We start from the raw sequence: 23955 nt of genomic DNA, 5'->3' as shown, positions 1-23955 counted from the left end.
TAGACCAAATGGAAACTAAGGTTTGTTTAGTGGTGCCTCCAACGGTAAAGACATAATCCCTTTGAGAATGCGCCTTGTGGATCAGATAAGTATCCTGCATAAGCATAACCAACAAGGCAAGAATCGACTCGAGATAAGAAAGGTGCAGCATCACTCGAGGATCTGTAAAGATAAAACAAGCCCAAATCTATAGCACCCTTGAGGTAGTGAAAAATGTCTTTAACATTAGTCAAATGTCTACGTTTTGGTGCATTACTGTATCTTGCTAAAAGATTAACAATGAAAGAGATGTCGGGTCTAGTGCATTGAGTTAAGTACAATAAAGTGCCTATCGCACTTAGATAAATAACTTCAGGCTCCAAAATCTCTTCATCATCCTCATTCGAACTACTATAGGAGTACTTGAAGGCTTCACTTTATCCTCGTTAAAGCGATGCAACACCTTCTAGGTGTAGTTCGATTGATGTACTAAGATTCCATCCAAATGGTGCTTTATCTCAAGACTAAGACTGAATCAAGTCTTTCCAAGATCTTTCATCTCAAATTCCGACTTCAGGTGCGCAACAATTCTCGTGAGCTCTTTAGGAGTTCCGATGAGATTTATGTCATCGACATATACTGCAACGATCGCAAAACCAGAATATGACTTCTTAATGAACACACAAGGACATAGTTCATTGTTCACATATCCCTGACTAGTTAAATACTCACTCAAACGGTTATACCACATTCTTCCGGATTACTTTAAACCTTAGAGTAAACTCCTCAACCGAATTGAGAACGTGTTCCAGGGTTTGGAAATATTTGATTCGTCAATGTATGTCCTTTGGGAACTTTTATATAAATTTTCGTATCAAGATCCTTATAGAGATATGCAATTACTATGTCCATCAATTGCATACTCAGTTTTTCGAAAACTACCAAACTGATAAGGTAGCATAAAGTACTCACAACCATAATGGGTGAATAAGTTTCATTATAGTCAATCCCGAGGCATTGTGAAAAGCCTTGCGCAACAAGACAAGCTTTGTAACGCACAATTTTGTTCTTCTCATTATGCTTCCAAACGAAAACCCATTAGCAGCCAACGGGCTTCACATGTGAAAGAGTATGAGCTATAGGTCCAAACACCTTACGTTTCACAAGCGAATCAAGTTCGACTTGGATTGCTTCTTTCTGGTTTAACCAATCTGTTCTACGTCGACATTCATCAACGGAACGGGGTTCAATGTCATCGTTCAACATGGTCTCAGTAGCTATTGCATATGCTAATGCATCATCGACGATCATCTCATTTCTACACCAAACATCATCCAAGCTAACATAATGGGTCAAAATCTCACGATTCTTGGGAGGTGGATTCGCCTATTCAAGGATGCTTCAGTAATCTAGAATTTCCTCATAAGTTAGATAGAATAAGAAGGCGACAATCGAATTCACTCTAGGCTCTTCAGGTGCATGTGTCATGGGTTTCGGGGTGTGAATCCTTGGAACCAAGAGACCTGCCATTCTTTTGTGTAAGGGCAGATGATTGGCTAGCCGCTAATGTACGTAGATCGGCCAAAATGGCGTTTCGGGCCTCCAAGAAGGAAATTCGTCATACATTTGGTACATCCATCTTTGCAGGCACATTCGCAGTTGGAATATGTGATCTTGTCACTTACGCTAGATCGGTAAAAGCATATGGCATGCTCTGAGCTATAATCTGAAGATCTAATATGTGTTGCACTTCAGTTTCTGACTGAGCGGTGCGGGGATCTAAATGAGACAAAGTGGGAGTCATCCACGATAATTTGCGTTGTTCTTCAGGAACATTGACCTTTTTATCTCCCCCTAATGACAAGAAGATTGTCTCATAGAAGTGACAATCCGTGAAACGAACGGCAAACAGATTGCCTGTTAAAGGTTCTAAGTAACGAATTATTGAAGGAGAATCATATCCGACATAGATTCGCATCCTTCGTTGAGGCCTCATTTTTTTACGTAAGGGCAGCTAAATCAACACATAGACCGCACAACCAAAAACTCGCAAATGCGATATTTCAGGTTCATATTCAGTAACCAACTGAAGAGCGTTATATGGTTGGGTCGCAGTAGGCCTCAGATGGACCAACATGGCTGCGTGCAATATTGCATGGCCTCAAGCAGCGATCAGAAGCTTGGTACGTATGACCAACGATCGAGCAATCATTTGCAAGTGCTTAATGAATGCCTCTGCCAAGCCATTCTGGGTGTGAACATGAGGTACTAGATGTTCAACTTCAACCCAACCGACATGCAATAGTCATCAAAAGTTTTAAATGTGAATTCTCCAGTGTTATCCAATCGAATATATTTGATCAGATAATTAGGATAGTGAGACCTACGCTTGATAACTTGAGCCAACAGTTTGGAGAATGCATCATTTCTTGTGGACAACAAGCACACGTGTGACGAACGTGTGAAAGCGTTAACCAAAACCATAAAATAACTAAATGGTCCGTAGTGAGGGTGAATATGTCCACCAATATCCCCTTGAATCCTTTGTAGAAAAATAGAAAGATTCGAACGAATCTTGTCATAAGAAGGCTTAATAATAAGCTTTTCCATATAGCAGGTTTGACATGCGATTCCTTTAATCAAACCTAAACTTCGAGTTAATGGGTGCTAGTGTGATGATTTGGGGATATAGTGCATCACTGTTCGTCCAGGGTGTCCCAAACGATCATGCCAAAGTGTAATTTCATGCACGGTCCCAGAGGTAGGGCTGGCCACATAGTTGCTTTCTATAGGGCAAATAGTCGTAGTATATAGACCACTCGGGATACGCTCCATCTTTTCTAGAATACGCTTCTAGCCATATTCGTAGAAAGTGATGCAGATAAATTCAACTCCATTTTCTACACAGGTTTCAACGTGGTAATTATTATCTCTAATGTCATTGAAACTTAATAATGTTCTTCCGAAACACGGAGAATAAAGTGCATCATCAATGGTCAAAATTGTACCATTAGACAACATTATATGTGCCTTACCGTATCATTCGATCAGGTTGGATGGGCCTAAGAGGTTTGTCAGAGGTGCATTCTTAGGTATGAAGTTAGTGAAATTGATGCATTCACACAAAACGGTGTGCGTGGTTGCACTATCTGCCAGACAACTAATTTTCCCACAAGTCACACCTAGAAATAAAATTAATTTGAATTGGTCATATGCATAAAAGTTCTTAAAACAAATATCCATTCAAAATAATTTAAGTATTCAAAGGTAGTAATTAATTAAACCAAAAAACAAGGGGGGTTCGGCCACTAGGTGGAATTCAGCTCCATTGTCTAAATTTCAACTAGAAAATAGTTTATGTCTAAGATTCTAATCTTCTATATGGGTAGTATCCTCCTAAAAGTCATAAACCTCTATCTTGGTACTCTTTGGTTCATCCACTTGCACAATGTTTGATTCAAACTTCTTACGACGAGAATTATATTCAGCTACAACCTTCTGGGGAGCTCGGCAAACACGGGACCAATGGTCCTTTGAACCACATCAATAGCAAATGCCCGCATCCATGGTTTTAGGTGCTTTACCCTTATTCTTGAAGTTTGGGGCCTTGGGAGCGAGGTTAGGGCGCTTCTGGGCTCAGTTTCCTTCCTTAGATGGGCCTTGGCTCTGTTGACCTTGATGGGGTGACTTCTGGCCGCCCCTACCACGCTTATTTTGGTATTTTAGGTGTTTGTTTGTGTTATAATGTGCTTCAAGCACATTAGTCACCCCAGTAAGCCGAGCTTGATGATTTAAAATTTTTCATCAATAGCTGATTCTGCTTTTCAGTGATAATAAAAATAGAGATCAAATCCGAAAACTTAGTGAACTTATGTGCCCTATATTTTTGCTGCAGGACAATATTAATAACAGAGATGGTCGAATAGGTCTTCTCCAAAAGATCATATTCGATCAAGGTCTTGTTACAGAACTTGAGAAGTGATCGGATTCGACAAACTTCAGAATTATATTCATTCACAGACTTAAAGTCTTGGAAGTGAAAATGCTACCTGTCATGTCTTGCTTCAGGCAAGAAGATGTCATTTTGGTGATCCAAGCGATCAGCCAAAGTAACCCAGAGTGCTCGTGAATCCTCCTCAGCAAGGTACTCGGTTTGTAGTACGTCATGAATATGTCTTCGGATGAAGATCATGGCAATGGCTTTCTCTGCTTCGCCAACCGAGCTATTTGTCTCATCTTCAATGGCGGGATGCAAATTATTTACGGTGTGGTAGAACTTCACATCTTGGACCCACTTAAGGTAGTTTCTTCTAGAGACCTCCAACGTAGTAAAGTCGAGTTTGTTCAAATTCGACATGTTCCTATCACAAAATAAATGGACAAGATGTGGTTAGTGTAATGGAGAAAAAAATAATTCATTCATATAGGAGTAGAACATTCAGGTTCTAATAGACATGTATTGGTTTAAATTTACATGAAAAAGCTTCGGGGTTTTCATGGGTGATTATTTTAAGGAAAACTTTAGGTTTTCAAACAAGGCATGTTTCAAGAAACTTCAGGTTTCGAAATAATTATGAACTTCAGGTTCGTATGTTCCTGCAGATAAACGCAAATATATATACAGAAATATGCGACAATAAAATATGCAAATAAAACTTCAGGTCTATAATTATAATTGAATTAATTATTTGGACTTCGGGCCATATTTAGAGTGTGGATGAAAAAATTATAAAACCCATAGGGCCTAAAAAATAGGCATTTAAACTCGAGGCCCAAAATAATAGGCTAAAGCCCATGAGTGGGTTGAGTAATTTGAGAACTGTGAGGTCCAGACCCAAAAACTGGGCTAAGGTTAGGTATGGGCTGATCAATCCTAAAAATAAATTTAGGCTGCAAGCCTAAGGTAGAAAAACGAGCTACAAAAAGGCCGGGCCCAAAGCATAGGCCCAGACATAGGGCTGATCAGGTGCAGTGGGGAACACGGATACCCCAACAAGGCTGGGATCCGGTGCAGCACAAACATGCATACACCAGCAGAGGCTATGATTGTGTGTGACGCGATGCATGGGTGAAACGGTATGAGCCCAGAAGGGCTCAACTGGTTCTCGGGCCGGGTTATCACCAAAGCCCAAAGGGCTAGTGATGTGGATCAAGATGATAGGCACAAGCAGGCCCAATAAAAAGGTGATGTGCGAGATGGACCAAAGGAATCTGAGGTCCATTAGGGCTTGGGTTTGGATCTTCATGCCACCCCAGCTGCACTAGGTGTGGGGATCTGCTAGAGATGGTCAACGGCACCACTTCAGGTGGTGTTCCATGGTTGGTGCAAGTTGTGGTTCATTAAAGAACCAAGATTTGACGACGGAGGGTGAACCTCAATGTCGGGAGTGGTGAGAACCGAAGGGATTTGAGTGAATCATACATAAATAACTCAGGAAATTCTTCTGGAATTTCGAAGATCGTTGGTGAAAACGATGAGTTCTATCTAAATCACACGACTACCGGTCGTGTTTTCGTCGAAAAAATCGACCGTGGGAAGAAAGACCTGGGCTTCAGGCCAAAGGTTTCAGATTGGGATGATGGTGCCTAAAACGCACCGTTTGGTTTTGGGCCTGCTGCCTCGAAATCCATGACCCAGGGTGCTGGCGACTTGCATGACATCGCGACATGGAGCTGGCGATGTTAAGGTTTTACGAAACCCTTTTTTTTCTTTCAAATTAATTCAAAATATAATATAATGCATGAGCATATAAATGATGCAATTCATGACAATATCAATTCACATAATTCAACAATTATGAATATAATGCATACACAATTTATGTAGAATCTAAAATTTGAAAAACGTATAGTTGGGTTATGTATTACGGTGAATGTTCATGCTATCAAGGCTGCAAAAATATCGAGATAAAAATAGTTGTTTTGAAATAACCTGATTGCATGATGATATTGATGAACTGGTTTGATGTAGAAAACTTTCACGTCAGATTCCTAAGCGCAGTAGTATGAGCGTGCTAATAACGTGTTGTGGCCTATATTTGACTGACAGGGAGAGAAAGGGCCGGCAACACAAAGAGAGAATAGAGAAAGATGTGTTTGTAGGGCTGTGTAAAGAATGTGTTATTTCCCCTGCGCAATGCCTTTATTTATAGTAATAAGAGAGAAGAAATCCTTCACCTCCAAGGAATACAAGTCCTAATAGGAAAGAATAACTAAAATCAATCTAATTTAGGATTTACAAAATCACACTTAAATAAGAAATTTATAACATAATATTAATATTTAAAGGGAATAATAGAAAGATTGATAATAAAATTAAAGAAAAATTTATGATTCAAGCTTTAACTAACAAATCAAACTTATGCATATCTTATAAAAAGATACAAGTTGTTCACGGGCTTATGTGCCGAAAAAGAAGTCCTTAGTATAATTGTTCAAGCTAAGTTCGTTTTACTTATGAACCGAGTTGGAACGAGGCAAATCAAGAGGCTTGTAATTACTCGTCTCCTTTTTCTTGTGAATTTTTGGATCATAGCCATCGGCCGCCCATGATCACTCTTACAAGTGGACACTATTGCCATTAGGAAAAGACATATTTTCATTAAATTATATTTTGATTTGGTCATTCATCAGCTGCATGCGTTTAGACTTTATCCAGAAGTAAGAACCCAATTAAAAAAAAAAGAATTTAACGAAAAATTCTCAGTACTGTTCATTTGATCTAAAAATCATATTTTTATACTAAAAAGTCAATCTTGGTACTATTCATTTTACCCTTTATTTTGTCCTTATCGTTAAAACTCAAAGTTTTCAAATCATTTTCATTAGTTTTCCTATTAAAAAATCCCTAATTTTCAGTCAAAAAAACCATCAAAGCATGAGAGATATTTTAGTATATTCAGAATATTACGTGGTACATCACGTATCATAATATAAATAGAGAGATAATAAAAGTATACCTTCAAATGAGATATATCAACCCTATTATCTATTTATATTATAGCACATGCTATACCACTTTGTGTTTCGGATGTACTGAAATCTCTCCAAATAATTTGGTATTTCCACATCTTCCAATGCTTCTCTTTTCTGGTTGATATGCATGCATTTTTCACGTGTCTTGAGTTTCAGTGTTTTTTTGTGTCATCTTTGTTTCAGTTGTTTTATATTTGTTTATCTTAATTAGATTCGCGTTCATTGATAAACATTGGAACAATATTAAAATATTTGTATCGATCTTGTGTCATCACTTTGGCCACCATTAAAACTCTTTCACCCAGGAATGAAGAAAGTTGGGAATTTATCATAAAATTCATTGGTAATATTTAATCTACTTATAAGTTCATGTAAGGTCGCTCCTCCTATTAATGTGAGATTCATTCTTAACACGTCTCCTCATATATAGCAAATTTTCAAACCTAACACATGAACAATACAATAGAGTGATATGGAGCATATGTGGCCGTTTGGCTTCACATGGGGGATAACTTGTTCTGATACCATGAAGAAGTCAAGGTCCACCACAAAATTAATTGGCAATATGATCCATACAATGTCCTTCCTCCCATCATTATGTGGTCACATATTTTTTACCTCACCTCCTAATACAACCCTAATAGTAGACCCCACAGTTTCTGACACGACACGGTGACACGATACAAAAAATAACAGGTTTTGGGTCAACACGATAACTTATCGGGTGATCCATTAAGAACCTGTTATACACGTGGGTAACCCGTTTCGACCCGTTAAGAAAAAAATTATTTTGATAATTTTAAAGTTTAATTACTAAAATATTTATTATAAAATACAATAGTCATATTAATATATACAATATATTCTATATTAAATATATAGTTTTGTATTATTATTCTATATAAGTTTTAAAAAAAAGTTTTAGTCATTATCTATTTTTATTATGAGAGTTCCTTATTATCATTACTAGGATAAATTTTACTTAACTTGTTATTATCCAAAATTAAAATAAACTAATATAGTATTTGTATAGGCAACAACTAAGAAGACATACATACAAGTATGAAAAATGTGAAAGAATATATAATGTCACGCCTCGGATCTGGGTCGGTAAAAAAAATAACCCCGCACCCAGCGCGCAAGTAAAAGTAAAATAAATAAAAGGAAATTGACACGGGTTGAAAAATGAACTCCTCTTATTAAAATAACTCAAAAACCTTACATGGTGTACAAAAATAATAAATTAAAATCCTTAAACTTCTCCTCAATCACAACCTCAGCTCTTCCAACACCCGTCTTGCCAAATAACTCATCTGTAAAATAATAGGTGAGGGGTGAGCAACAACCATCGTCGCTCAGTGAGTAGAATATATAATATGTCAGTCAAGCAATGCCATTTTAATCACAATATAAAATAGGATAATAATATCAAAACTTTAACCACATAATTTCATATCACATCATCCCTTTACGTGTTCATTACATCCTTCATAAATTGTAACTCACCACGTGACCCCTACTGGCATTTCCGCCCTAATGTCCCCGTGTGCAGTTTACATTTATCCCTCGAATTAATGCAACACTAAAGTTCTCATGCTCCATGAACATGTCCAAATAATCCACATATCACCATATTAATAATTCGAAAAGCATTTCAACAAATCCAACATGTTTGACTTAAAATAGATAGAGATTTATAAATAGATAAAACCCACAATAGTTCGTGGTTTTCATTTATCAGAAAATAAGAATATTTTAAAACACATTACATAAACCACTCACCTCGATAATCCAAGCTTTGGCAAGACAACCCAACTAACATCTCCGCACACCTCAAACTAGCTTTCCCCTTTTCTTTTCTTTCTAAGCTCTCAGTGTAACGTATATATAAGTATGTATGTATGTATATATATACCCCAATCTCTACGTAATGCATGCATTGCATGCTTCTGTGGTTTCAAAAGAATGGAGCTTTTGCTCCTACTTATAGGGGATTGAAGTCGGCTATAATTAATGTTAAATGCATGACTAAGCCTTTCAATGAAGTGGTGGCAGTAGAATGTAAGAAATCATCTAGGATATTGACAGCTACATGCAAGACGTGTTCCACTTAAGTTGGAGGTGTCATGAACATGGGTTACCAAGTATAAGAGTCATCAAATTGTAGGTGCAGGTGTCAAATGCAGGGATTAAGCATGCAACACGTATAAGTTAATAGTTGTATACGAACATCACAATAGAGTGCACAATAAGCACTCGTAGTGATTGCTAAAGTGATGAGAATGATGAAATGGAAGGTGGTGCTGTCAGTTTGCATGAAGTGAGAAGAGCAGGTGTTGCATTCGTAGGAATGCTTGAGGTAGATTGACAAGTGGTATAGTAAAAATGAATGGGTGGATCAAGTGAGTCTAATGAGTCAAAATAAAAATAACACATGTAACAAAAACCCACAAATATACTATTACTTAAAAATAAGAATTATAGTAAATATACATTTTTTTTAAATACGGATTTTCAGATCGTGATTCATCATTATTCCTCTATGAGTAGATAATGGTTACATTTACATTATAGTTTAGATTTTTAAAATCCTCCGAACCTTCATGAATAATGTTTTTTATTTGAGGGCAAAATTAATAAAATTAATAATAATTATTGTAGAAGTGTAAAAAAGTGTAAAAAAAATAATATACAATCACTCATAGTGACAAATTTTACAACTTTCATGAAAGGATCAGCTTCGAAATCCAACACTATAATTCATAAACCTTAAATTTATATTTAACCATCGATTGTCATTTACGCTTTATTCTTCTTATTGAATTTCATTTTTAAAATTTTCTTTTTTGAAAACATGATCATCTGGCGGATGTAAAAAGATGAGGTTCAGATCTTTGATATCACGTTTCGATATTTACAGCTAACTGAAATATGAGTCGATGTCATATAGTTTGTATAAACTTTATAAACATCAAGCAATATTTTCACTAACTGTAAAACTCTGAATATAATATCAACGATCCAAACCGTTCATCTTCCTGCATCCTCTAATAGATCAAGTTTTCAAAAAAGAAAATCTGAAAAAACAAAATTTGATGAGAATAATGAAGCGTAAATGTAAACAACAATCAACGATTAAATTTTGATCTATGATTTATATGATTATAGTGACAAATTTCGAAGTTAAGCTCTTTATGAAAGTTGTAAAGCTTATCATTACAAGCGTTTATATATTTTTTCTATATTTTTTTACAATTCTACATTAATTAAAAAACTTAGGTAAGTGAAAATATACTTAAAAGAAAATTGCATTTTTATGTTTTGAATGTGACAATATGGTATGTATATACTTAGTTAGTATTATGTTTTTCATTTAATTATTTATTGGTTTAAAATATATTTTCCTTAATAGGTAACAGGTCTGGTCATATTACCTGTTAATATTATCGGGTCGATTTCGGATCGGGTCATTTTACCCGTTTATTTTAACGGGTGTTACATGACACGACCTGTTAAGATATCAGGTATGACACGAAAACGATACGAACACGGAAAACACGACACGAATGCTAGATCTACCTAATAGCCATTTCCACATAGTGTGGGACAAATTGAGTAGGGATGTAATTTTGCACATTTTTTAATTAGTTCTTTGATTATCCTTTAACTTGTTCAATTCAAAACTAAAAAAATGTACATAATAAGTTAAAAAAGAATATAAATTATTTCTCATTACCTGCTTTTAATCTGATGTGCTACTATAAACCGTTCCAAGGTAATTCTCAAGTTTATGTGTTTAAGTATGATCGTATATTTATGTGTATATATATAGGAGACCACACTTTAGTAAATCACATTATACATACTACCTCTCTAACAGAAGTAAGACCTTGTTTTATGGACGTGATTAACACTTGCTATCACCACATAAAACTAGGGCTAATGCACTTCAGTAGTTGGAAAGTACAAATTTTCCACCCACGGATTATTGTCTTCATTATTCTCCCAGAAAACATTAAGATGGAGTTTAAGCATTTGAAACTACGGATAAGGAAGGAATTAGGATATAAATAGAGATTAGCAGAGAGGAGTGCCTCATACAGTTTTATCATCTTGCTATCATCAAATTAAGCAAGTCCTAAACCAAACGAAACAACTAAGTTGGGGGCAACCTAATTAAGCCAAGTGCGATGAAAAGTGTTCATTTCTTCATCAGCACTGTGGCCGCATTGGCATTCGCAACCTTCCTTGTCTCTGCCTACGATCCCAGTCCTCTGCAGGACTTCTGCGTAGCAATTAATAACCCCCAATCTGGTGTATATATATATTAGTATATCATATTATTCATCTACCATGTGTCTCCATATTTATGTAATATTATCTATTTTCTCTGTTAATTATACGTTTTTGCACGGCGTGGTTTATATGCATGAAAATTTCATCTGCATGCATATACACATGTATAGACATGTATAACTGATATATACATACGTATAAGAATCCATGTTATTTGTACTATATTATATCATCGTTTTACTGGTCACGCCTCTAATAGAGGTGTGTCCCATGGATGTAGATTACACATGTATAAGAGGGCCAGTCAATAAGATCTCGTTTGAAAGTGTTTTTAGGATAAGTGAAAGCGCTTTTCGTAAAAATGTTTTTGGGACCAATCCTTGGTAAATATGCAAGTAAATCTTAGAAAAACACTTGACGTACTTCCTGCAAGAAAGTCATAATAAATACTTTCATTTCTTTGTAGTGTTTGTGAATGGGAAATTCTGCAAGGACCCAAAGCTTGTCACAGCAAATGATTTTTTCTTACCCGGCCTCCAAATCCCGAAAAGCACAGCAAATCCAGTTGGTTCGACAGTGACAGCGGTGAACATGGATAACCTAGCAGGACTGAACACTCTCGGCATATCCCTGGCTCGCATAAATTTTGCACCAAATGGCCTAAACCCTCCTCACACTCACCCTCGTGGCTCCGAAATTCTTGTAGTCTTGGAAGGTACACTCTACGTTGGCTTTGTCACGTCAAACGCCGATAATAATCGGCTAATCAGCAAAGTGTTGAACAAGGGAGATGTGTTTGTGTTCCCGATTGGTCTCATTCACTTCCAACTCAATGGTACGGAAATGCAGTAGCGATTGCTGGACTTAGCGGCCAGAACCCAGGAGTGATCACCATAGCAAATGCAGTGTTTGGCTCCAAGCCTCCCATCAATCCTGATGTTCTAGCCAAGGCCTTCCAAGTGGACAACAAGCTGGTTGATTATCTTCAGAAACAGTTTTGGTACGACAACAATTGATAACGAAGAATTATCTGGGAAAATTAAGAAGGAAAAGGCCATTAGGAACGATCCATGTATGCCTGGTCGGATGTGCTAATTAAGTTGGCCAATATATAAATTGAATAAGATGGTTAATGCTTTTGTATACCTAATCCTTGTGTGAATTTTGATATGATACGATATTATATATGGTATGTTCTGATGTGCGCTATGTCTCTTAAATCTCTTTTTAACTTTGACAAGTTAAGGAAATTCTTCCCATGCCTCATATTTCAATGATTCGGAACAATTTATATTTGGATACACTTGCATTTTCCTCTTGGATGATGGGCTCATTCCTCCACTTGCAAGTAATGTATATTTACCGTAAAAACCTTATAATCAGAACCGTTCAACTTTCTAATCTTCACGTCAAGATTATCCTTTCAAAAATTCATTTGAATATGAGATCGCTTAGTCATCCAAATATATCAAATAAATGGGCGATTTATCATTAATATATTATACGTACCTATATCGTTGATTCATATGATAAACTTAGGATTTATCAGTAACTGTGAGAGGCCTTCGTACCATGGCGATGGCGGCTTACCAAGGTATGAGCTTTATCCTCTACATGGGAAGCATGAGTTTGTTAGAGTGAGTCCAAGGCTCCTTACGCGTCCTGCCGAAGGACGAAGAAATGCTGGAAATGATGGAGTGCGTCCTAATCTCTCCTCTTACTTTCTCCTACTATTGTCCTACATCACCTCCAAAAATGCAAGCTCTAACTAGCATTTGTGTTCCTTGGTCCCATTTAAATACCCTTGAGCTCCCAAGAGCATAACCAATACGATTTCGAAGTTCAGAGAATCACACTGCATCAACAAAGGGATTAATGTAACCCCCAATACATTCAGGAATCTGACCTCAAACAAGCGCTAAGGGCTCAAGTTCCTTGACTTCAATCCAAAACTTAAAAGTTCCAGCCTTGCTACAATTCAAGTATAGCGAGAACAGTAACCAAGCAACCTGGTAAGCTGCTCACAACAGTTACGGTTTCCTGCAAAGTAAACAGCAAGGGTCATGTCCAGATGCTCCACAGAAGCGGAGTACAAAGCTTTGAATCCGGCCTATTTTAAAAGACTGACATCAGTTTTATCTGCCCCTCCAACTCATTGTTATGATAATCTGTCCACTATTGCTCTCAGCTTGAAAGACTGCAGAAATTAGAAGATAACACTAATATTGAAGATCAAAGAACTTGCTTCGTGCCTGAATAATCTCAACAACAACAACAACAAAGCATTTTCCCACTAAGTAGGGTCGGCTATGCATTCCTCTTTGACGTCGGCGCCGCGCCAGACAGACGACCTTGACGGTCGACAGCTCGCAACGGACACGACAGTCGTTGTGCCTGAATAATCCCAAACCAATAAAATTGGCTTTGTGCCTAAAACTTCAACTTAGAGAGACAGCTATCGTGCCTTCAGAAGTATCAAATCAGAACTGGCTTCGTGCCAAATAACATTTCTACAATTTCAATCAACGAGGCTTCGTGCCAAACTAATCAACAATCATTCTTCTAAACAAAAATTCCACCATAACCCAATTCACCAAATGAGCAGAAAAGAGACCAGAAAATCTCAGAGAAAAACATAACCTCAGGAAAAGATCTTGAGTTATACATTGGATCAAATAGGTGGGATGCACGAACACCAGAACGAAACTCTGCAGACAAAGTCGCAACCTTGAGCCCAGATGAGTACACCGAAGAATAGTGATCAAACGGCGTCAGCCATTTCTAGTTCGTGATACCATCATAACAACAATGGTGTGGTGATCATGATGTTTGACAAGAAATGCAGAAACGAAGAAACGGAGAGAGAAAGGAAGAAGAAAGAATCGGTATATCTTGTATATTCCCAATAGAATGAACCGTACAGTTTTAGTGATATATCCCACTATTTATACAACCGAGAATTACTTAGCTCCCAAGGCACTTAGGTAACATACAAAACAGACTAGCAAACCAAACTAACCTTCTAACGAGCTCCATAAGATGACCTAACCAACACTGTTCATCGAAGTGTAAATCTCTACTGTGCATGTCTTGATAGGATAATGCATTATGAAGTGACTTGTCAAGCTGTTAAACTGATGAGCAGAAACTTTTAAAATTTAGCACAATTACTCATACAATATGATGAACTTTTGATATAAAAGAAATCAACTGTGCGTCTCGGTGAGCAGAAACTTCCCTAAATTATATTACTTAGCTCGTCTTTTTTCGTATCCTTCTTGCTTAGAATAGTATGTCAAATAGCTACATCTAGATCAGTCACAAGTTAGTTACGGTACAAAATGGTAAAAAGAAGAGAAAAGTAAACTGCATAGAGACACACATACAAATATTTACTGCATACCAGCAATAAAAGACCAACGACACTAGTGCTATACTGAAGTTATACAAAAGTATCAAATAACATCATTGTGATGTTATAAGAAAGTTTCCCATTATTACCTGTATCCAAGCTGGTTAAGTTCAAATCGTAGTTTCAGTGCAAACACTAACACAAGCACACTAACTCGGAATGTTTTCATTCTTCTACCCAGAGACATAACTTCATCCTTAATCATAATCAATTGCACGATACTTTAACAACAACAACAACAAAAAGTATTCTTTTCCTTGTATATTTTCTTGTTCGGCTGCTCTGTATTCACCCTACAAGTAATCAGTGAGACTGGATACATAGAGAATGAAGCAATTCGAACGCATTAGTTGGAACATAAAATTCTATTGATTTGTATCAAGAAATTCACTTAACATAATAAATTCTACAAATTTCAACGCTAATACAACATTGGGATTCATTAATGGATAAACACCAACCTCTACTTGACATCAAAAGCTCTGATAGTTACGTTGAACCCCATCAAGGAAATGCAGTGAGCGTAGCCTCAAAAACGAAACCCCGGGAAAGCCCATCGCCACTTCCGGGAACCCCATCAATCCACCGCCACTCGGCTTTCCCGGAACAACGGTCCCACAAAGCCAATCTCCCAATTCTCTTTGCCGAAAAACAAACCTTGTCGCCGCCACCAAACACCTTGAACTTGCTCGACTCTTGAAAGCACCTGAACATCTCCACCGGCATTCGGCCCGCCTCGTCCCACTCCAAGCTATCCAAGTCCAGCCGCAGAATCAAAATCGTCGAACACGAAGCGTTGAGCGAGAAAGACGACTTCAACCCACCAACCATCAGCACCTTGTTTCCATTCCCCCGAACCAAACGGGGTCGCTTCAGGATGTCGAAGACGTCCCCCCACTCGTGCTTTTCGAGCCGAGTCCACGTCTGCGAGGTCTTAAGCTTCGAAATTGTGCAACGGAATAGCTTCCATTGACACCGCCATGGCGAACCCACATCGCACAGGGCGTAAACCGAGTCGAACACCAAAATTGGGCTTCTGGGTTTTGAAGGGAGGTTCGATGAGAACTTGAGCCACTGGTTCGAACCGGAGAAGTAGAGCGCAGCGAGCTCAGTGAGGACCATGACTCGGGTTTGGGAGTCAACGAGGACCGAGCCGTGGCGCGACCAGGCCGAGCCAAGCTGAGGGAGGACTCGGAACTGGCGAGTCAGAGGGTTGCAGACGACGAGTGACTTGGTTGACTCGGGCGGGTCGGGCGAGTCGCCCCAGAGGTAGACGAGGCCGAGGGAGGAGGCGACGGGGTGTGGGGAGCGGAAGGGGAGGAAATCCAGGGGGAATCTGAGCCATTGGTTGAGGTCGGGGTCGAAGACGTGGAGGCAGGATGGGGAGGACAGGTGCCGGTGATGGGGAGGGCGGAGGGCGAGGAGGTTGAGGGGCGGAGATTGGGTGGAGATGAGGTGGAGGAAGGAGGGTGAGGTGAGGAGTTGGTTGAAGAACTTGGAGAGTGAGCGGCAGATCATGATCTGACGGAGGGGAAGGCTCGAGAAGATCTGGTGGAGCGTGTCCTGCGGGAGAGCGTCCATGGCTTTTTGCGGTGGGCTGCCGGAGTACTGGATAAGAGGAAATGCACAGATCGAAGACTCAAGAGTGAGACAGAGAGAAAAACGCAGTTGAATGAAATGGTGGATTGTGGGCTGCGTAGAAGAAATACGCACGTATTGGTTGTTGTAATAAGAGACCTGCTAGTGTTTTGTGCAAAACACAAAAATAAATAAATAACTAAAAATAGATTTGTATCTAAAATGGTCTTTTTTTTTTTTTTTTTTGTCAAACGATAAATTTTGTTAAATTAGATATTAGATTAGCTACCAGTTTGAACCCACATTGTCATGCAAGGGCTCAACACCTTTCCCACTCTTTATTAGTCTCTAAGGTTTAAAATCGATAGATGTGGTTCATGAGATTGTACACCGTCAATTATTTTGATCATTTTGTGATAGATCTCCGTTTAATTGATGATATTTTTGTCAAATCATCCTCTTCTCTTGAACGGATGATTTCTTCAATTTAAATGAGATTTTTCACATAATGACTAAAATAATTGGCGGTGGACAATTCCAAAGACCATTTCTATCAATTTTAAATCTCAGTGACCAAACTGAGGAGTTATGACAATCTTTGAGATTATTTTGGCTAAAAAATATTACTTTCGCAAAGTGTGGAGTGATGATGAAGAAGGATTTCGTCTTCAACTCATTATGTTTTAGGTTTGAAATTATTTTGAGAAAGCAAAGGATTACAAAAGCAAGGGAAATATTTTTGCTCACCATCCTAAAGTGAGAGTGATGCTCACTACCCTAAAATGATGATGATGCTCACCATCTCATTGATTACCATTGGATGAGTTCGATTTAATCTATCTAGTACAAAAATCTTAAAACTTAAACCAATCAAATGATATTTAATGGAGTGGCAAGCATTACCACTACTGTAAGATGGTGAGCAAATATGCACTCAAGCATAAGGCATTCCTTGCGCCATTTTGAAGTTGAACATTATTAAACCAAATACTTTAAGAATGAAGAGAGTGGCCAGATGAGCTAAAGCATCTGCTACAAAGTTGGAGGTTCGAACTTGTATATTTTGATTAGTAAAGTTTGGAGAAGTAGTAGTTATTTAGTACTATGATCTAGTAGTATTTATCTTTACTTGTAATTAAGAGGTCTTATGTTCAAATCTTGGAAATGAGGAGTTCCCCACCAATTTATTCATGCAACTCTTTTGTGTATTATATTATTGTATAATAAAAAAGTTTGGAGTAACAATATTATTTTGGTTGAATTGTAGCATTAGTCAATTTAATTTCCGTTCCTAAACTCTGATAATTGTTGCTCATGTTCTTGAATTATGTCATGTATTTTTATTCCACTTCGTCGATATATTGTTCTTATATTTGGTTTGAAAATTTTTGGGGCCGATCGACATGATTGTTTAAGGAATGGAGAACTCTCCAGTGGTGATGAATTCATGTATAACATGAGATAAAAGTAGTTTTAGGGTTTCAAATATTCTTTTTCTGTATATTCTTCTTCTTAGGAGGTAATATATAAATATACAACTTCTCCTTATTATCAAGGAATATTAAAGAAAATTCTAATCAAACAAGGAAATATAAATACATTCCTATTCCACCTAAAACTTTGACTCATGCTAACAACATGTTGCCACATGGAGTATTGTTTATGATTTATATTTACTCAATGCTTTTATGCTCATATAATGTTAATATTTTCAAAGGAAAACTAATGAAAAGGACTTGAAAACTTTGAGTTTTAATGATAAGGACAAAATAAAGGGCAAAGTGAATAGTACCAGAATTGACTTTTTAGTGTAAAAATGTGTTTTTTCGTTAAAGTGAACAGTACCGGGTGCCTTTCGTTAAAGTTCCCTATTTTCAATGATAATTATCTTCGTGTTTTTGGTTGTAGTTATACTCATAATATAAGACCATCTCCAACCCTTGGGCTAAAAGCCAAATTTTTTAGCCCGGAAAATTTAGCTTTTAGCCCAGAAACATTTTTTCTGCTCCAACCCTTCTACCCTAAAATTTTAGCCCGGAATAATTAAAGAATGAAATTAGCTTAAATTTTTTTCTTAAATCAATTTTTTTTTAAAAAATAAATATGTAGATTATTGTAAATTAATTTTATGAACATTTTAATCTAAAAAATTTTAAATTCCGATAAACATTTCGCATTTAGCCCGGGGGGAAAGCTGGGGGGTATTTGGCCCAGAAATAGCATTTGGCATTTAGCCTAAAATTTTAGCATGGGTTGGAGAGTGTTTGGGGGGGGTAATTTGGCTTTTAGCCCAGGGTTGAAGATGGTCTAAATAAAGCAATTATGTTGAATAGCGTGAGGTGTGCCTGCATTATACTGTATGCGACATGATCTTGAAAGAGTACGTAACAAGCTTCCCTACTTTATATTTTGTATCTATATCGATGCAGCTCACACATAGGCTAGATTTACTTATTTTGTTAGACATATCTTCTTTGAACGGTGAGCTATATATTGTTTGTTTCTCATTCTTGAGGATCATGTAATGCTTTTAGTCGACCCACTCCAACAAAAGTAGCTTTTAGGAAAAATTTAATGGTGTTTCTATACGCCAATAAACAGTTCAAGTGACGTTTGTAAAACTTGCGTCATTACAATGTTTTGAAAACTTGCGACATTACCAATCATATTCTCTACGGTGCTTCTAAGATAACAAATGAACCCTCTAGTAAATCTTAGGAGAAATAAATGAACTACTACTAATGGCTCATAACATATATCAATGACTAAGGATGGATCAAAATCGACTTTGATGGCCTTGTCCTAAATTTTGGAGTCATTACAGATGATAATGGAGTTGCTCTTTTAGTGGGTACCAACTAGATTTGTAGGACAATGTCTCAAGTGTTGAATGTCAAGCCTCTAGCCTTCGCTCTTAATTGAGGGTGGAGAAAAGTGAAGTTAAAGGGGATGTCAAGATTGTTGTTGATCGTATATTTTACCTCCATGGACAATCATTGCTTTATTTAAAGACATTTGGATTCTTATTCCTCTCTTCGCGGAAGTAAACTTTGTCGTGGATGTGGTGAGTATATCTAGGACATAAAGTTCAAATTTCTCAGTTGTAGAATGAAGGTATTGTGGGACATGATATTTTTTTTTTTTTTTGTCAGAGTACGATGGATCGAAATGTAAGCGCCTCTCTAGTTTGGTCATGAACTAAGTGGGCTCGATTGGATTGGGTTGTACAAATGGCGGGCAAGGCTGCAGGTCTTGTTGAGAATAACCCATGCTTGCTCTGCAAGATACGGAAGCTTGTTCCTACGAACTAGTTTCCTATTCGTGGAGATTAGGGATTGACTTGAGCTATAAGTAATCACAATTTTATAAGAAAAGAATATCTATTGCTAGATGTCAGCTAGAATTTTCCCAGCTTTATTCAGATTCACTACCCTAAAATGACTCTCTCAATCACTATGATACACCTATTTAGGATTCATCAAGGTAATTCTAATATTGTGCACTCTACATACATATCGCTCCTTCGCTCTCTAACCCACTGCTTGAGTTATAAAACCTTTACTGACTTGACCTCATATAGCATTTGGTTGGTACCACACCCAATTCCTAGGAATTCACAGTTTGTCTCTCTTTTTTGCAGGTGACTATTCTTACACTCCTCCATTCACGGTAGCGCGCGGACTTGCCTTCTATTTTGATCGTTTGGTGTGTCATTCCCTAAGCACTTCTATTTGTTATCTCTTTACCGTATAAAATAAATGAATAATAATTTTGTAAGTACTTTATAAATAGAACACTCGCTTCCAACTTCCATTACATCAAACTGAACAAGATATGTCTAATGCTTCTAGGAATGGGACATGCTACTCCCAGTGACAGATGTACATTGAGACCAATGTGGTCCTAAGACCACTTAGAGTCCAGAAATATACATGTGAAGGTCTTTTGAGGATCCTCTGAAATGTTTAGTATGCGTCATTTTGTGGCCATCAAGTGTTTGATGTATGGCTTAAATGTCAAAATGGTCCATGTGTTATAGTCACATAACCAATTTAGTCATCATATTTGTCTCTGTTAGCCAATTAAGGACATTTCATTCAATCTCTTTTAAAAAATTCATAAGAAAAATCATATGAGAAATAATTACCTTTTCTCTTTACAGAAAAATGCAAATTAATGAGAAATAACACATAAAAAATAAAACTTGCAATCTAAAAAATTGATAAAGGTTGTGACACAGAGAAGATAGGGTGTAATGTTCGGGAGGAGGTCGGAGAGTTGGGAGGAGAATTTTTCTTTTAATTTTTAATTTTATTTCATTTTAAATATTTTAAATCAAATAAATTATAATTTTATAAATATGTTTACAATAATTTGTATTTTTTTTACAGAAATTAGGTGGAAATGTCTTTAATTGGCTATGGAGATAAACACATGGACCAAATTGACAAATTGAAAACGTAGGGACTAAATTGACCCAATGACTTAAACACATGGATCATTTTAACGTTTAAGCCTTGATGTAATGTCTGCTAGACATATCTCGACAGCACTCGGCATGTTGCGTTGAGATCATTCAAATTTTCTCAATAGCACTCATTAGTTTGCTTCGGCATATGTTGATATATGTCGACATGTGTGCAACATGATTCGGATAGCGACAAGTCCAACAAGTGTACGACAAATGCCTTGGTGAATACACTAAAGTTTTTTTTTTCCGCGATTTCCTTTGTTTCTATTAAAAAACTTAGACCTTTAAAACTGAAATATCACAATATTCAAGTACTAGATCTAGCGTCACTCGGTACTATGGTCTGATGATATTCCTCTTCACTTGTAAGTGAGGTCTTAGGTTCGAATCTCGTGGATGGCGAATTCGATACTAAATTAGATTGCTCATTGTGTGGTTTAGTCGAACTCTCTCTTCTTCTTAATATAAAATATATCATTGTACTAAAAAACAAAAGGATAGCACTGGCTACTCACATTAAAAAAATATGATAATCCTCTATAAAGTGTGAGTTATTAGACAAAAAGAGAAACAAACAAATGAGGACGTCAGCCCAACGTCTAACATGGAGAAACAAACAAGTGTGAGTTACTGGATAAATTTATAGCGGTGGAGCTTCGTCATAATTATGGCATGAGTTTGTTTTTTCGTTTGCGTGTAACCAGCAGACGACATTTACCACGTGACTCGCGCCAAATGAACTGGGCATTTCCTTAGTGCAGTTCCATCTCTAAAAAAATATGCTCGCATCCAACCCATTTAACTCAGTGAACAATTATAGACTCCAGTGAACAGTAATAGATTAAATGCATCTTCACCTCTAAAAAAATGAGCTGGCATAAAGTCTAAAAAATACGCTGGCACAAACGATCTTCATCCCTACAAAATGTGCTGGTACCTAACCCATTTAAAATATTTTAATTTTTTTATAAAAGAATAAATAAATAAAATAGTTTTAATTTCGGATATGATTTTTAACCAATCTCGTCACACCACTTGTCATTATCTGAACGTAATATTTTGTGAATAGATTTCCGTTAAGATTTTCAACAAATTCCGACATGTCACGTGTCACTATCTGTTTACAATCATGGTCTAAAATATCCATAATATCCCGATATTTCCATCGAAATTTCCGTGTTTTTAGACTACCAATATTTTTTTTTACTACCGATATTTCCGATATCATCGATATTTTAGACCTTGCTAAGTCACTCATGTATCTTACTATACAATGTATAAAGTGTAAAATATTGTACTAATTCATTATATATAAATGATTATGGTGTGTTTAAATTTCTTTCATTAATTACTACATTCTACACTCACAATGTTTGCCAGCTCGTTATATAATCAACTTAAATCAATTATATCTATCATGCAATGCATTTCTTTCCAATTTTTTGTGATAAACTAATAGATAATTGACTAAATAAACATCATGCAAAGTTTCAATAAAAATTTTCAAGTTTTTCTTACAATTTCCATGATTTTTATTCAATTTTTATCGATATCGATAATATCCCGATATTTCCATCGAAATTTCCGTGTTTTTGGATTGCCGATATTTCCGATATCATCGATATTTAATACCTTGTTTACAATAATTTAGTCAAGATTTCGATAAGATTTTCAATCAATCTTATCACGTCACCTGTCATTATCCGAACGTACTATTTTATGAAAGCTTTGGTAAAAAAGTGTTGAAAATATTGAAATGTGGTGTAAGGTGGAAGATAAGAATTAGGTATTTATAGAAAAATAAATATATTTTTTCTGTATTTTTTTAACAATATTTCATAATTTTTAATTAATTTTTTATAAATTTTAATTTAGTTAATTAATATGGACCGTTGGATTTAAAAAATATTCAAATCCAACAACCTATATGTTGACATGTGGCCAACGGTCATAATTCTTACCGTTGTGCCTTTTTTTAATTTGTTTTATTTTTAAGGGAAAAACATGGACCGCTGATCTGTGGATAGGACGGTCCAAATCAAGCCACGTCACTAGCCGTTGGATGTCAAATTCAAAAATGTTTGACCGTTGGAAATCCAACGATCCAGAAAACTAGCCGTTGGAAATCAACAGCCCAAGACGGGCCACGTGGCCTCCCCATTCGTTCGCTTAGTGCGCTTCCGCATGCGGGCCCCGACTCTGATTCTTGTCGGCGACACGCGCCCATTCACGCGTGCTTCCCATGCACCTGGCACAAAAAAAAATTCAAATGCCGGTTGACGCCATGTTGGTGTCAGATGGGCCATCCCTTTACTTTGTCGATTCTGGGCTGGCCTGTGGCCTGGCTTGGGCTGGGTGCTAGCCTAAATAGCTGGGGTGGAGCCAAAATAAGGGGATGCCGGTCCATTTTTTGGCCTGGGTGCAAGCCTAAAGGGCTGGGGTGGAACTACTCTTAACTACAAAACATTTAGGGTGTGTTTGTTGCACCGGATTATTTCGGACTGGACTAACTTTAGGGACTAAGCTGGATTGGCTTAGAATAGACTAAGCTGGACTGATTTAGTACTGGTTTGGTACTGAGGTGCTTTTATAAAAAGTGGGTATAAAAAAAAGCTGAGCTAAAAAAGGTGTTTGATAAACACTTAAAAATAGCTTATTTTCCCAGTTTTGGGTGAAAAAAAACTGAAAACGTGAAGCAGCAAAAATGAGCTTATTTTCACAGCACAACAGAAACAGTTTTTTTTCAAAGCACAACAATACCAAACCAACCCTTAGTGAAGCGTTTGGTGCTGTGTTAGACTAAAAAGCAGGACTCATTTATTATATTATTAAATTTATATTTACAATATTTTATCATTAATTTAATCTATATACACTAATATTTTATTATTAAATTATCATTTTCTTTTCTAGAACCATCTTCTGTCTTTTTATTTTGGTCAAGCTCTTAATCATCTTCCTCTCTCATTTTTTTGTCCGCCCACTGCATCCTTCCCCTCTCCTTTTTCTCTGCCATTTTATTTGTGCCACTGTCTCTTTCCCATTTCCCTTTTCTGGGTTTTATGGGTTCAATTTTTCTGGGTTTTCTGGTTGTGGGAAGCAGGGAAGAAGGAGATGTGAGGGGCAAAGCAGAGCAAAGGTAACAGTGGAAGAGGTCAAGGAGGACGAAGCTCGAAGTCCTTACTGTTGAAAATTAAGGTCTAGGAGGAAGGAGCCCAATCGGAGGGCGTGACCGATGAGCTTG

The 23955-nt window shown here is 37.0% G+C and overlaps 1 protein-coding gene, 1 long non-coding RNA gene and 1 pseudogene across 2 annotated transcripts; 1 reads left to right on the top strand and 2 right to left on the bottom strand.

The window, feature by feature from the left end:
- Positions 1–8132: 8132 nt before the first annotated feature.
- On the bottom strand, positions 8133–8884 carry LOC139195873 (uncharacterized). The gene is made up of 2 exons (XR_011580941.1): positions 8737–8884; positions 8133–8267 (listed from the first exon to the last, which is right to left on the bottom strand). It is a non-coding gene; the product is annotated as an uncharacterized lncRNA (long non-coding RNA).
- A 2727-nt stretch (positions 8885–11611) lies between these two features.
- LOC103402229 (germin-like protein subfamily 1 member 7) lies at positions 11612–12266 on the top strand (annotated as a pseudogene).
- Positions 12267–15008: 2742 nt separating this feature from the next.
- LOC103402162 (SKP1-interacting partner 15) lies at positions 15009–16384 on the bottom strand. Its single transcript, XM_017323389.3, has one exon. It carries the CDS (start codon positions 16241–16243, stop codon positions 15167–15169), a length of 1077 nt encoding a protein of 358 aa, XP_017178878.1. The 5' UTR covers positions 16244–16384; the 3' UTR covers positions 15009–15166.
- Positions 16385–23955: the final 7571 nt, after the last annotated feature.

This window comes from Malus domestica, chromosome 05 (genome assembly GCF_042453785.1).
Source record: "Malus domestica chromosome 05, GDT2T_hap1".
Lineage (NCBI taxonomy): Eukaryota > Viridiplantae > Streptophyta > Magnoliopsida > Rosales > Rosaceae > Malus > Malus domestica.
The sequence above is the reverse complement of the archived record's forward strand: the minus strand, read 5'-3'. Positions and strand labels throughout refer to the sequence as shown.